Below are 17,367 nucleotides of genomic sequence, written 5' to 3' on the forward strand. Positions count from 1 at the left end.
TAAATAGGTTATGAATAATTTATAATTTAAAAATTTCTGGCATATATTTTTGAAGTGCAATTGAATATTTTATTAGATGATTAATATTCATGTGTATTGGTGTGTTTGCACACAGGATGGTGATATGCGTCTAGTGTGGTGTGGTCATAGACTTAACATCCACCATCAGCTAGTCCACTCTGTGGACGAAAAGAGAGCCGAGTGCGTCAGCCTCTCCTGCTGGTACAAAGCCTCTACACCATCAAGACTCTTGCAATGCCTCCTCGCGGTAATACACGGATACTGGGGTCTAGTATCTCAGGCTAATTTGCAAGGGATCTCAGAGCAGCAAGGGCCTTAGAGATGCAGAGTGCAGGCCCACCGGCGAGTGGACACGCCCTGGCTCTCATCAACCTTGCCCCAGCTATGGGTTAAATGCCCCACTGCCTTGTGGGTGACTTGGGAATAGTCAAAGGCTATGGAAGTTAATCCAAACAGAAAATCCGGGTAGATGGAACTCGTTAGCAACAGCAATCGTCTAAGGGATGGAAAACCCCTACAGAACAACCCGACCCTTCACGTAGAAGGTTTAGCTTAGGGCCAACACCCCTAACCTGTAAAAAATATTACGTTACAGAAACGACTACAGAAGAAACCCCTCTTACTCGTCAACGGCTTGAGCCAAGGACATGAAGAAATGGAGAAAAACTGTAGTCGCCCTATGTCCCCCTTGGGACGAAGTGGATTAAGTAAGTAAGTCAATATTCATGTAAAAAGTAAGAAGATACCGAGGGGGATAATCAACCGTCCACCAGTGCATCATTAACATGTCATGGAACAAAGACAAGAAGAAGAAAAAAACATCCGATTCAGTCCACAAGACAATACACACATGTATGCACTTTCATATTCATCTGCATAAAAAAAATACTACATCTTTCTAGTATCTTTTTTCAACCTTTATCCTGACAGGTGTAGAAAATAAACGGGTGTGTTCTATTCCGTCTGCAATTTAAGGGGGAAAAAGTCTATATTTAGAACCGGGGTTGAAACTGAAACTACACATGTATGATATAGAACATGTTATTTTTGCATTATCAATTTGAATTTCGAAGGCATACAACAATTTACGTGTCAAATCAAAAATCAGTTTAGTCCTTTTGCCCTTGCAACTGAATGTCGCGGGGGGGGGGGGGGGGGTATATTATTGTTTTACCCCTGTCCGTCTGTCCTTCCGTCCGTCCCATGCCAAGAAATTGCCTCCGTTGAAATTCTGCAAACACCCCATAGAGCAAATTACATGGATGATTAATTTTGACCATTTGGTATATGGCCGTGTTCTAAGCGACACGTACATGAAGGTCATACATTAATTTCTTGAATGAAATCAAATCTTTAGCTACTAATGACTGCCGTACGGGGTCGACCGGAATTTTTAGCGAGGATTTCTTGGCATGTAACAGATAGAAAACTCAGGGTCAAAATTCATAGAACAGAAAAGGGGCAGTGGCAAATATTTCATGTATATTTTGAACACCGAGAGAATTACCCCGGCACCCTTTGCCAAAAAAAAAAAAACCTTTCTTTTTTCTTATTTGTGCCTTCGGACTTTATGTTTTGAATTGTAGTTTCACTTTCCATATTCGGTATTTATTCAAATCTAAGCTCCACGTAGTAAAAATCACGTGATGCAGGAATATAGTATCTTGGAGTTAGGCTGTTTCTTTCTTTTCGCGAAGGGACTCCAAGCAAACAACATGCATGCATGTGTATAACGGCACTGTAGATTTTCGTATTGAATAAAGAAAGTTGCCGGTCCGGAACGTGAATAGATTGGTTAGAAAGCAAGGTTTTAATTTTAATTAGATTGGAAAGCTTAATTCGAGGGTTAAACATAGAGAGCACCAAAAAAAAAGGGGGGAAGTGTTCCACAGGGAATATTTTTTATCTTATGAACTGTACATTTGAAAGTTTTATTATTTTTCTATTTAATTAAAAAAGAGAAAAACAAATGTAAGACAAATTGTGAATGGTCTTTCTTCCTTTCACCCATGCCAAGAAATTGCCTCCGTTGAAATTCTGCAAACACCCTATAGAGCAAATTACATGGATGATTAATTTTGACCATTTGGTATATGGCCGTGTTCTGAGCGACACGTACATGAAGGTCATACATTAATTTCTTGAATGAAATCAAATCTTTAGCTACTAATGACTGCCGTAGGGGGTCGACCGGAATTTTTAGCGAGTATTTCTTGGCATGAATTATTGGTATATATTTGGCATAACTCATCTTACTGTTTGATTATTAGAAAGTTTTCACCTTGCTGTCTGTTGAGTAGTTAAGTACATTTACCTACAGTGCGCGCTTCAATAGAAACTATTCTTTTTTCAAATATATGACTACATGTCCATTATGTATTTCGTGTTCATGGAATGGGTTGACATGTCATAAAATGTGTCTATATTGTTGTATGGTTGATTAAAGCTTGTGTAATATGATTTTTAAAAATAAATATGAATCCATAACTACATAAAAGTCATGGCCCGTACAAGTGTTTTTTATAAAAAAAAACACAACTATCATCATCGGGGTCAACCTTCAAGGTCACATGAAGGTCAAATTTTTAAGAAGGCACACTATGATACATCCAAATGCCAAAGATGTAAGACCTAGGTCATGAGCGAAGAAGTTATGGCCTACATGGTTGTGTTTTTCATGAAAAAAAACCCAGAAAGTTGACCTTGAGGTCACATTTGAAGGTCACACTAAGGTCATCATGATGCAAGACACTTAACCCCGTGATGATACATCCACATGCCAAATATCTAAGGCCTAGTTTAAAAGACGAAAAAAAATATGGCCATTATGTACTTTTTGAATAAATTTTGCCCTTATTTAATGAACCAATTTGAGGGTGGGGGGTACTTTAAACTTAAATACCAAAAAATCTAACGGTTAAATTATTTAAAAATTTTGCAAGAAGAACCGACTAGTATAGCTCTCCAAAAGCTTAGTTTTTTGAAAAAATTAAACGACACATTTTTTTTCCAAAAAATATTCTTCTTCAAATACTAGAAGCACAGCATTCACTTTTCGGGGCTGATTCTGACACCCCCTATTAAATTTAGGGCAAAATTTTAAATCTAGAATAAAAAACTAACAAGAAAAGGGTATCAGTAAACTAATATTCACCTCAGCTATCATTATTAGCTATGCTATTGTCAATTTAGGATTAAGTTTTAAAAAATTTAACATATTTAACCCCATACCCATATTTCAGAAATTTCCAATTTTGGCCGATACTAGTATGTAAAAGATGCTATATTTGAGTTGCCAAATCTTTTAAACCTATGGTTTAAATCTTTTAAAATTTTTACAAGATGTTTAGGTTGGCCTAGTTTATCAATGAAAAAAAAATTAAGAAAATTAAACGACAGGAATTTTTTGGGGTATAGTGTTGGGTACCCCCTTAAGGAGTTATTTCCCTTGAAAAAATATACACAATTTTTGAAAAATTGTATCTCGAGAAACGGAAGTCGTAAAGACTTTGGACCTACACCAATAATCTTAAGTTCATGTGACCATTAATTTGCAGCCAAAAGTCAAAGGTCACCGAGTGCAAAAAAAAATTACGCTGCAATTTCAAGCTTTCATATTGAGAAAACGATAAGAGTTTGCTGCATACTTACAGCGTATAAAATGTTCCTCTCGACGAGCTTTACATTTTATACACTATGCTCAAAAGAGTCCGACTGTCTCTTCAAAAGTTATGATGGGATGATTCTTAAAAGTATAGTATTGTGTGTATATCTTTTTAAAGGTAACAGATATCAACCTACTATAAACTGCAAAGATGATCAGTAGTTCAAGACCTTCAATTTGAGGTCAATGTCAGGTCATGATGAAATTTCACCTTGACCTTCACATTATACTATGACATTGACCTTGTGATATTTGAAAGGTCAAGTGGTCCTGAGTTGAATGGTGATAGTCCCATGTCTCTACAACTTCCGGTTCTCAAGTTTTGTATTGCATCATATATTTGATGATTAATTGTGACCTTGGTGAACTTTGAAATTGTCCAAATTCTTTTTTTATAATGTTGTCCTTTAACTGTAGATCATTTACCATTTAACAGATTTGAGATATCGATTGTCGTTTTAGAGATAATACAGTTTGAAATTTTTCGAGCAGCGGCATTTATTTTTGAATCAACAAGAGCTTACCACTTAAAATGTTTTAGAAACTGAAGAGGTTAACATAGTTATTAGTTTGACCAAATACCAAAAACATTCCATGAAAAAAACCCACCAAAAAATCATTTTGAAATTTTCATGTTTTGCATTGACTTTGTAAGTTTCATGACTTCTATTTATATTGTTGATACTGCATCATTTTTGGCACTTTGTCAAATGGGGTCATCTGATATATCAAATTGAAGGTCTCAATAAACTCTACTTAAAAATGAAAATTTTAAACCCCTTTTTCATCCCAGGCGGAAAGGTGGGGTCATTTAGTGTAAAAATTCAAATTTCTCAGATGGTAAGGTTGTCGCATATCAAATGAAAGAACATAAAGCGTACATTTCAAATTTCAAATTGACGTCCAACAAAAATTGGTTGGATTGGGTCATTGAGTGCAAAAAATAAATTTTCTTTTACGATAGGGTTGTTGTATAGCAAATGAAAGGTCATGATGTGTACATTTGAAATATCAAATTCACGACCTCCAAAAATTAGTTGGATGGGATTATTAAGTGCAAAAATCAAACTTTCTAGAACATGGCGTTGTAGCATATCAAATGAAAGCTCATCTACCCTGTGTTACATATATCATACTTCCAATCTTTAAAATGTAAGCGGATGAGGTTATTAAGTGTAAAAATCGATAAGTTTCTGAAGGTACGCTTGTCGTATATCAAACGAAAGGTCGTACAAAGTACATTACGAAAACATCACTTTTACAGGAAAGACCTTTCAATTGTTTTACAAACAATTGAGATACTAGTTTTTCTAATGTTTTTTCTTTTTCTTTTTAAGGTCTTTCAACTCCCGCCTCTTGTTTCTGTTGAAGTTATTAAGACCAAATATGGACCATCGCTAGACCTCACAAAGATGTATAACCAAATGACTCTGTTAAGGATTGCATCATCCCTTTTAGGAGTTATCTCCCTTTTATTGATTTTTTTCAACATGGCCCCCCCCCCCCCCTCGTTGGTTTTAAAGATATCAGGACCTTAATTGGACAAAATGTAGATCTTATCATGATGTATTACCATGTGAGGCTGAATAGGATTTCATCGTCCCCTATGAGAGTTATATCCCCTTGAAACAATTTCTTTCCTTTGCATTTTTCTCACAAAGTATAAGAGATAGAATCGATTTCAAAACGGCAACATGTACAAGAACAGAGAACAATGTTAATGAACATGTACAATCATTTTGGTATTAACCCTTATAAGAAGTTATTCCCCTTAAAAATTGTACATCATTTTAGAAAAATTGTATTTCGAGAACCAGAAGTCGTAGAGACTTGGGACCTTCACCAATATTCTTTAATTCATGTGACCTTTAATATGTAGTCAAGGTCAAAGGTCACTGAGTGCAAAAACAAATTACTCTGCAATTTCAAGCTTACAAATTAGGAAAACTATAAGACTTTGCTGCATACATACAGCGTATACAATGTTCCTCTCTACGAGTTCTTCATTTTATATGCAAAGTCCAAAAATGTCCGACTGACTGTTCAAAAGTTACAACGGGATGATTCTTAAAAGTATAGTATTTTGTGTATATCTTTTTAAAGGTAACAGATATCAACCTACTATAAACAGCAAAGATGATCAGTAATTGGAGACCGTCAATTTGAGGTCAATGTCTGGTCATGATGAAATTTCACCTTGACCTTACTGTAACAGTATACAATGACCTTGACCTTGTGATATTTGAAAGGTCAAGTGGTCCTCAGTTGAATGGTGATAGTCTCATGTCTCTTTGACTTCCGGTTCTTAAGTTTGGTACTGCATCATATATTTGATGATTAATTGTGACCTTGGTGAACTTTGAAATTATCCCAATTCTTTTTCTATAATGTTGTCATTCCACTGTAGATCAGTTACCATTTAACAGATTTGAGACATCTATTGTCGACTTAGAGATAATGCAGTTTGAAGTTTTGCGAGCGGATGAATGTATTTCTGAATCAACAAGAGGTTACCACTTAAAATGTTTTACAAATTGAAGAGGTTAACATAGTTATATGTTTGACTAAATACCAAAAACATTCCATGAAAAAAACACAAAAAAATCAATTTGAAATTTTCAAGTTTTGCATTGACTTTGTAAGTTTCATAACTTCTATTTATAAAGTTGATATAGCATCATTATTTGCACTTTGTCAAATGGGGTCATCTGATATATCAAATTGAAGGTCTTAATAAACTCTACTTAAAAATGAAATTTTAAACCCCTTTTTTCATTCCAGGGGGACGGGTTGGGTCAATTAGTGCAAACATTCAAATTTCGCAGATGGTTAGGTTATCGCATATCAAATGAAAGAACATGAAGCGAACATTTCAAATTTCAAATTGACGTCTCCCAAAAATGGGCTGGATGGGATCATTGAGTTTAAAAAATAAATTTTCTTTTAAGATATGGTTGTTGTATATTAAATGAAAGGTCATGATGTGTACATTGGCAATATCAAATCCCGACCTCCAAAAATCCAGGACCCGCCCATACAATTAATAGATAAAAAAAAATTGACGATTATAACAATTCATAAAATACGAAGGAAAACAATTTCAAGGTAAAAAACTGGTAACTGATAACAATGCACTTATTTTACTTTGACTGTATAATACTACAGGAAGGTTTAGTATTACAGATTTGCAAAATTGTTTGTTTGTAAAATTGTTTTAAACTATCCGTTGTATCCTTGTTACACTTGACAATATTGATTTTAAGTCTAGTCATTTTAAATGATACTAAGGGTTTATAACGTGCGTTAAAATATATAAATGATATGTCATTGTTCATAACAATAATACCAAGAGGTTAAGTTTATATTTAATTCGTAACGAAAGTAGACTAAGGTAAGCAGACTAATATTAATATTTAACAGATAAAAAAAACCCGCTCGATGATTCGAAAACGTTCATATCAGAAAATGTGTGTTTTCATAACCTTTTTTTTTAAAACTAAATCAAATATCAACCAAAAATAGACAATACTGCAGTCGACAAAACATTTTCTAATTACATTGAACATTTTTGTAAAAAAATATGGGCATTTTCTAAAATACAAAATTACCATTTTATCTTCAAATTAGGTAATAGAATTTAATTACATTTGCATAACATATTGGAAATGAACTCGTGTTTGTTAATACTATCAACAAATGATTTTTTTCTGAATTTTGTACACATCTTCATGTTCATCCAGACCACTGTGAACTCCTGATAGTTAATATTATAGTTAGGACAGTGTTCCTTACTTCTAAGCGGTCTAGCTGATTCACATATTCAAGAATTAATTAGAAATGTAAAAATATCAATTGGCTTACGAAGTGTAAAACACACATGTCGCTACTGTGTTATGACACAGAGGATATCGTATTAGGAAAGGAATTCATGATGGGGATCATACGAATTTAAATCACTAAAATACAAAACGCCGAGGAATTAAAGATCCCCAGTGATACCATAACCAGAGAGGCTGTAAATGAGAACAGTCACATGTCAGAGGGATTTTGAGTTCTAAACCATGGTCCGGCAATGCTTGTTTATAGTTGAAACACTGTTGGTAAATGGTTTTGGTGTAAATGAAGGATACAATAGGAACAAAGGGATAAATCTAGTAATAATTTGACCCTGACAATTATGAGCAGTTTGTATGTAAGGAGAATATCCCAAGCTCATGAAGTCACGAAATAAAGATTAGCACGAGCATACCGTATCAATTGATATCAGTAAATGAATAACGAAAATAAGTATATATAAAACTTAAAAATCAAAGATCAGAAATTTTTACTATGGAGATAAGTTTTTTTTTTAAATTAAATTTATTTAAAAATATAAAAAATAAAGGTTCATAGTTAGTTTCGCATCTGTTGTTGAATAGATTTTTCTTGGCAGGCGAAATAAAACTGCACTAAAGGAAGGAAGGTTAAAAAGATTTGTTTAGAACTTTCTTCTAAGCAGGACGTTTTTTTCTCTTTCTATTGGAAATATTTCATTTAAACTATATTAAAAGTACAATTAAGTATCATTCAAGCAGGATATTTTTCCTTTGAAACATTAATCTTTGACCTGACGTACACCTTGATATGATAAATATGCAATCTTTATGCAAGGTAAATCAGGTCTTTGTCCTTTGATTTAAATTTCTCAGATTGATAGTGAATTAGGTCATATTGTAGACCATCTGTTAAATTGTTTATTTTAAAATTGTTATACGATGATGACTGATATACCCATATTTTGACTATTTTATTTATTGTGTCTTTTTACTTAACGCACCGTAAATATAACGGAATGTGATGAGACTGTCATTAAAATGAAAGGGTTAGCGCTATAACACCAGGTTTAATCCACCATTTTCTACATTTGAAAATGCCTGTACCATGTCAGGAATATGACAGTTCTTGTCCATTCGTTTTTGATGAGTTTTGTTATTTGATTTTGCCATGTGATTATGAACTTTCCGAATTTATTTTCCTTTTAGTTCAGTATTTTTGTGATTTTCCTTTTTGAATAAAACATTATGGTTCAATGATATTTCAGGCGGGGTAAATATAACTTATTCCATGCCGAGTGATATATGTATGCTCCATCTACCATTAAATTTAAAATAATATTATTAGCAAATTTATTTTAAAAATTTGTCTTCTTATTTTCGTCTGATTTTGCTTTATAGTAAAATTAAACTAGCACAACATATATGTACATAATTGAATTTTTACAGAAAGGATATTTGAATATCGGCGAGAGAAGAACAACAATTTGCTTCCACAATTTGCAGATCTAATATTGTAATGCTGATATAAGAGTATCTACATGTATATATACATTGTGGTGCTCTAATCAAATTTGATAAAACATAAAAAAAACACTTATTATTTATTTTAGAGAACCAGGGATTCCAGAGTTTTTTTTTATGAAATGTTTTTTTTTCCTAAATTTATGTGCTCCTTTAAATACAACTTTACTGAATTAATCTATACTGGTTAAATAGTTATCAAAAGTACCAGGATTATAATTTTGTACGCCAGACGCGCGTTTCGTCTACATAAGACTCATCAGTGACGCTTAGAGCAAAATATTTATAAAGCCAAACAAGTGCAAAGTGGAAGAGCATTGAGGATCCAAAATTCCAAAAAGTTGTGCCAAATACGGCTAAGGTAATCTATGCCTGGGATAAGAAAGTCTTTAGTTTTACGAAAAATTCAAAGTTTTGTAAACAGGAAATTTATAAAATTGACCACATTATTGATATTAATGTCAACACCGAAGTTTTAACTACTGGGATAGAACTTTAACTTAATGACATTATGATAGGACAATTATATATATGGTAAGATATTAACAGTTATATATATCAATGAAACACAAAATGAAGCACGTACAAAGCACACCAGCAAAAATGAAACATATTATAAACAACACATTGAGATAAAATATTTTTGTAGTTCAAAGTATTTTCAAAGTCATAATAGAACATTTAGATAATAGCCTTTTGATAGAACAAAAACCATAATGTCGACGGGCTGTTTAAAAGTACAGAGGAGTCACGTAATATGTACCAAAGAAACATGGAAAGTCACACGTACAAAGCACACCAGAATATAAAGAAAGATAATACAGACACATTGACGGGATGTACATGTATAAGTACCGAACCATGTCAAAAGGGTATTACTGAAAACAAACCAAACAGTGAAAGTACCATTAATAATAATAAAAAGACCCATGAAAATTATAACACGTTATTACGATGATTAACAACGACAGTACACAGTATCTATACACCTAGATCATCATGTATTAATTGTGAAGTTGATACGAAATATTCATCAACAAGTTCTTGGTACCTTCCGATGAACTTGTTTAGAAAAAGGGCGAAACGTTCTTTAACATACTCAGACCATCAACACTGGTGAAGTTTTACAAAGTCTGAATAGAAGCTGCAAGCTATGGAATATCGAATAAGTTGGGAAATGTATATCAAAGAAGCATCTGCAAAATATAACTTTTGTTTAAGGTCATCTTTTGTAAAAAAATAAAACAAAATTTATTATCAGAACGTGAAACATCATTTGTAATTGAACACGCTGACATATTGAAGTGTGTTTTATTGCAGATGTATCTGCCGCAGAATATGTGTACAGTGCTTACATTATCTTGTACGTGTATGCTTGTGAATATTATTACAGTTACAGGTATATATCATAATTGATTATACGGCAGCTTTCTTAAATTATCATAACTTTAGATACATTACTGGAAAAGTCAAATGCAAATTGCAAATATAGTTACATATACAGCAGTTAAAGATATAGTCTAACATTTGTAAAATATTTTCTTCCACTTTCAAATCAGAAAAAAATAGCTAGCTATATACAAGTGTATGACTGTACCAAATTAGGGCTATGACAGTTGTTATCCGTTAATAAGATTTATTTGAGCTTTTTACTTTGTCATTTGATTAGGGGATATTTTTGTTATTTTACGTTTTTATAAATTGGCATTATGAAATAGTGATTCAATTTGTTATCCTAAAGTTTCCTAAATTACACATTTGTTCAATAGACACGAAAGAAGTAATTTTCATTTGCAGCCAATTGCAATAGGTTAATTAATTGGTGGAATTTATATTCATACTTTTGTAACTGTAACTATATAAAAATATTTCAAGAAATTTTATTCTAATTTCAATGATATTTATGTAATATATATATATTTTCTTTTGTTCATATATTTTCCAGTTCTTCCCGCATCTGCTGCAACGACAACGACTATAACTACTGTCAATAATTTAACGATTAAACCAACAAATGCGGCTAATGAAACAACTTTTTCTACTGAAAAAACAACTGCAACAACTAACGACACAGCTACATTACACATTACAACTTCTACCAATGACACAACAACGGCATCAACTCAGGAGACAACGACATCAGCTTTAACTACTTACCATAAAGAAACAACGATGACATCAACTGTTGAGACAACGACATCAGCTTTAACTACTTACCATGAAGAAACAACGATGACATCAACTGTTGATACAACAACACCATCTTTAACTACTTCTCCCGAGAAAACAACGATGACATCAACTGTTGAGACAACGACACAAGCTTTAACTTCTTCTCCCGAAGAAACAACGATGACATCAACTGTTAAGTCAACGACACAAGCTTTAGCTACTACTCCTGAAGAAACAACGATGACATCAACTGTTGAGGCAACGACATTAGCTTTAACTCCTTCTCCCGAAGAAACAACGATGACATCAACTTTTGAGACAACATCATCAACCTTAACTGTTTCTCCCGACGAAACAACGATGACATCAGCTGTTGAGACAACGACATCAGCTATAACTACTTCTCCCGAAGAAACAAGGATGACATCAACTGTTGAAACAACCACACCAGCTTTAACTACTTCTCCCGAAGAAACAACGATGACATCAACTGTTGGGACAACGACACCAGCTTTAACTACTTCTTCCGAAGAAACAACAATAACATCAACTGTTGAGACAACGACATCAGCTTTAACTACTTCTCCCGACGAAACAACGATGACATTAACTGTTGAGACAACGACACCAGCTTTAAGTACTTCTCCCAAAGAAACAACAATGACACCAACTGTTGAGACAACAACATCAGCTTTAACTACTTCTCCCGAAGAAACAACGATGACATCAACTGTTGAGACAACGACATCAGCTTTAACTACTTCCCCCGAAAAAACAACGATGATATCAACTGTTGAGACAACGACACCAGCTTTAACTACTTCTCCCCCCGATAAAACAACAACGACATCAACTGTTGAGACAACGACACCAGCTTTAACTACTTCTCCTGCAGAAACAACGATGACATCAACTGTTGAGGCAACGACACAAGCTTTAACTCCTTCTCCCGCAGAAACAACGATGACATCAACTGTTGAGACAACATCATCAACCTTAACTGTTTCTCCCGAAGAAACAACGATGACATCAGCTGTTGAGACAACGACATCAGCTTTAACTACCTCTCCCGAAGAAACAACGATGACATCAACTGTTGAGACAACCACACCAGCTTTAACTACTTCTCCCGAAGAAACAACGATGATATCAACTGTTGAGACAACGACACCAGCTTTAACTACTTCTTCCGAAGAAACAACAATGACATCAACTGTTGAGACAACGACATCAGCTTTAAATACTTCTCCCGAAAAAACAACGATGACATCAACTGTTAAGACAACGACACCAGCTTTAAGTACTTCTCCCAAAGAAACAACAATGACATCAACTGTTGAGACAACGACATCAGCTTTAACTACTTCTTCCGAAGAAACAACAATGACATCAACTGTTGAGACAACGACATCAGCTTTAACTACTTCTCCCGAAGAAACAACGATGACATCAACTGTTGAGACATCGTCACCAGCTTTAACTACTTCTCCCGAAGAAACAACGATGACATCAACTGTTGAGACAACGACATCAGCTTTAACTACCTCTCCCGAAGAAACAACGATGACATCAACTGTTGAATCAACGACATCAGCTTTAACTACTTCTCCCGAAGAAACAACAACAGCATCAACTGTTGAGACAACGACACCAGCTTTAACTACTTTTCCCGAGGAAACAACGATGGCATCAACTGTTGAGACAACGACATCAGATTTAACTACTTCTCCCGAAGAAACAACGATGGCATCAACTGTTGAGACAACGACATCTGATTTAACTACTTCTCCCGAAGAAACAACGATGGCATCAACTGTTGAGACAACGACATCAGGTAATAGTACTTCTACCGATATAACGACAACATACAAACTCAGCACTGAAACTACAAAACAACTAACAACGTCATCACCTCTGAATATCCCAATGACTACACGAGTTGCAACTGGTAAGTAATTTTGTTACTCAATGATTTCTGACCATTACGAAAATAGTTTGAAACAAAACAATTTACATAACGGAACAATATTCTTTCATATATACATACATGACATATAGAGCAGTTGATGCTTAACCTGTCGACACATCTGGAGACTCTCCTTTTGGAGATTATGATACTCACTCGATTATAATTATATACCTTATCTTCCGCATGAGTATATGATATTTGAATTTGGTCAATAACTGTTGCATATACAAAACGGTTTATGTTCGAATCCTTGTATTCTCTTTGTTATCCCTATATTCATTTGTGTTTCCGTTTTTCTTATTTTGTATGTTATTGTTGATATTTTTGTAATGATAGTAATCCGAGTTTTTTCTTTACATTATTTTAGCTGTATATCATATTTTAAAAATAAACGTTTACATTTAATTTGTCCATTTTATTTTTCAAATATTTATAATTTCCAACGGTTCGATAGTATAGTGGGAAATTATTGTAATAACGGTACTAGTGAATACTATTGATACGGGTACTTCTTATGTACACGTATATACATACATGTATCACGTGATACTGATATTTAGCGGGAATATTTTCCCTTGTTGGTCACTTCTAGCCAAGCATCAGACTGGACAACAGTGAAATAAATTTCATTTTCAATTGAATTGCTATTCTAATTTGTATTTAGTAGGGATTTATAAAGTTACTTGATTTATTATGTATTCCATATAGTATATTTATTCAGTTATACACAGTCCAAGTGTACCTCTCGAGACGGTCTTCCGAGCATTTGGGTTTGGACACAGGTTTCCAAAATTTTCCACTTTATTTAAAATGTAGTCTTTTGACTGCAGTTTAAATGGAGTTTGAACCGAGGTAACTCGTTTTTGTTGGTTTTTCCTGGCCGGCGGGATCGTTTATGACAGAGCCCATATTTTTGAACACAATTTACTCGTTTTTTCTAAAGAATTCCTTATGAAAGTTCATTTATAGTGCATTGATACTTATGCTTCATGTATATTGTGTATATATATATCTATTATATTTATATTAATATAATATGGGGTCCACCAGTATTGCTGGGCTATCGGCTATATATAGTATTTTAGTATTTATTGATATGCCTAGACATAGTATTTAGTAAAGTTGATACAGTATATACTACATATCTTAAGTAAATAGTAATTTCGGTAACATACTTATTATACGTGATTAGAAATAAGGTCAAATTTGTTTTGTTTTGTACATCACAGATAATGGTCAAATGCCTGATAATTTTATAGATAGACGTTTAATGCTGTATTTGCATTTATGTAACCAATTTATTGTGAACTTAGATTTATTTAATGAATAAGGATATGGTTAATTAAACTCACTTACTTTACCTTCAAATTAAGAAAGTATACAATAGTGCAAATTCAAGAAACAATAGTTAAGCGTTAATGTGTGATGCGATATTTACAACATTTATGCACGTTTCGTTTATAAAATTTATCGACGGGTTGTAGGTATTCCTATAACCATCATTCTAAATTCCATTGAAATGATAAATAGATGACAAAAGACATGTTCTAATTTCATTATCATTAATACTGTGATCTTTTGTCAATTGCGACAAAACTTAAAGTAACCTTTGCATCGATATTTACAAGCCATGAAGATAACAAAACAGGTAATTACTGGACATTGCTATTACTACCCGTAAGATCACCTGAAATCATTTGTACAATAAACACACCTTAGTCATATCAATATAAAGTACAGAGACATTATAAAATTAAAGAGATGTGGGAGTATTGTCAATGAAATAATATTCAACCAAACTTCTAATGATAAGCAACCGCACAACCTTCAACAATGGGAAAACAACCGTACCTTTTTTGCGGCTATAACATTTATAAAAGTATCAAACACAATATATGAGCAAGCAACAACCACTGAACCACACACTTATAACTAAACATATAGCGCATATGGTGAGGTTAACATAGTGATGTAACATAACAACAAGAACAACCTAATAACATCAGTTTAAAAAGGCTTAACTCATCTGTTTGAAAAAAATCCGAACAAAAAAAACATCTCCCGAAAACACAGAACGGCGTAGTAAGGTTTAATACATTTCTTACAACAGATATAACACAAGAATTACAGTTACTGGCAGACAGTACAATACCAATAACAACTAATAAAACATAATCATAATTCCAATATGGAACTTTGTAGCCTATTGTCCGGCAGAAATGTATAAAAATATTAGATGGTCACAGATAGAAGCAGGAAAAAAAGACGCACAAAAATGTCCGCATGGATATACAGGTATTTCACGTAAAACACATATTCTAATACTATGAAAATAAAAACGATGACTGTAAGTCCTCACAACGGGTGGTTCCATGAATTGTAGATATTAAAAATGACATTGTATATTAAACTGAGAGGGGAATAATTTTATTTAAAGACAGAAATCAAATTAAACTTTATAATGGTAATGTATTCTTTTCTACCTCAAAATGACATAGCATTGCTGCAACGATTAGCCATTTCTACCCGTTGACCAGTAAAACAATTAATAACAGAATGGGTAATAATGTAAAAGTATAAGGAATAATGATAAAACCATCAAGCTGTTTGAGTTTTTTTTCTACTTGACATACGCATATACATACATTTAGTGGTATTGCATTAGTATAAAACAAGCTAACCCTTCAGGCAACCGACAAATACATTTCTGGTTTACGGTAGTAAAATATATATTAAACAATGTAATTTTACTTCATTCTTTACTAATTAGAAGACGTTTCATTGATCCAAAAATTTGATATTGATTGGCAAAGTTTGTTTTATGATTTATATTAATCCTTGTTCTTACTTGTAGGAAATGTCTTTCGAATATGCAACGACAACGGTAATTGGGAAGCTCCTGTATATATAGAATGTGTTAATATGGCACTTTATGAAACATCAGAAAAGGTTATTCTTGTACATTTTGAATATTGAATATTTTGAGCCCTATAACTCCAATGAATACTCTTCATCAAATCGTTATTTTACATTTAATATATTCGTACATCTATTTATTCTGAATAAAGTTTGGAAGAGGCTTGCTCATTATGTTAAAGTAAACTTACAGAACTTTAAAATACAGATTATATATTCCCACTGATATGTCTACTTGTTTTGTTAAAGCTACCTTTACATAAAATATATTTTCTGAATGCAACTTTTCACCGACTGTTTACTTGCAATAAGCAACTTGACGAATATTAAAATCAAAATAGACACTGCCAGTCTGCTGAAGCATTCGAGTGAGCCTCTAGACTATGGTATGTGATTAATTGTATTTTGTTGACGGATTTCGCCGTTATATTTATTTCTTTGAAGTATCTTATGCATGTATCCTAATGTATATAACAGAAACTTGAAGTAAAATAAAAACAACCCATTTTCACTTCAGTTTTATAACAATTAGAAACAGTCAAGTTGCAATCATCATCAATTGACACATTGACACATTAACGATATAATGTTTAACAAATTATTGTTAACAATATTTCCTTATATTGTAGGTGAATGAACTTAGAAACAACACTAATTCTGAGGAGGTAGCAGAAGGTATATCTGACGTACTGAATACTATAAATAATCATACTACTGGAAACGAAAATCAAGTTACATCTGGAGATTTAAAACATACCACTACTATCCTGTCTGATATTATCGACATAGGGATATCGGCAAATGCAACTGTTAATTCAGAGGTATATAATATTCTATCATCTTTTTCATACATGTAAGCAAAACGTATCATGCAAATATGATCTAAATAGGGTCATCTACGTACATGTATAATACATATTGTAACGGAATAATTTTTTATCTATAATTTAACAGTATCTTGACTAAAACGGACAACGTATGACACACACCAATGACAATATTTGTGTATGTATATTTTTCGTTTGATAGGAGTATATGTCTTATCATGATGAATTGATGTTGCATCAATAATAATAATACTTTATTCCGAAAGCAATACAGCTTATAGGATACATATACACAATTTTACACCAATATAAGAATCTTACAAGAGATATATAATATATACTAGAACACACCCGTGATATCACGGGTCCGTGACTGAATTAAAGTATATAACTATGCGCAAGCCTTATTTTAGTATTAGTATTGTCATCTGATAAAGTCATGCCGATTATAAGATACACAGT

At 33.1% G+C, this 17,367-nt stretch overlaps 1 protein-coding gene across 1 annotated transcript; it reads left to right on the forward strand.

Annotated features, from left to right (window-relative positions):
- The first annotated feature begins 676 nt into the window (after window positions 1-676).
- On the forward strand, window positions 677-16,715 carry LOC143049594 (uncharacterized). Its single transcript, XM_076223195.1, has 4 exons — window positions 677-728; window positions 10,967-13,141; window positions 15,365-15,457; window positions 16,708-16,715. Exons 1-4 carry the CDS (start codon window positions 677-679, stop codon window positions 16,713-16,715), a joined length of 2,328 nt encoding a protein of 775 aa, XP_076079310.1.
- The last annotated feature ends 652 nt before the right edge of the window (window positions 16,716-17,367 follow it).

The sequence above is a fragment of the Mytilus galloprovincialis genome, chromosome 10 (assembly GCF_965363235.1).
Source record: "Mytilus galloprovincialis chromosome 10, xbMytGall1.hap1.1, whole genome shotgun sequence".
NCBI lineage: Eukaryota > Metazoa > Mollusca > Bivalvia > Mytilida > Mytilidae > Mytilus > Mytilus galloprovincialis.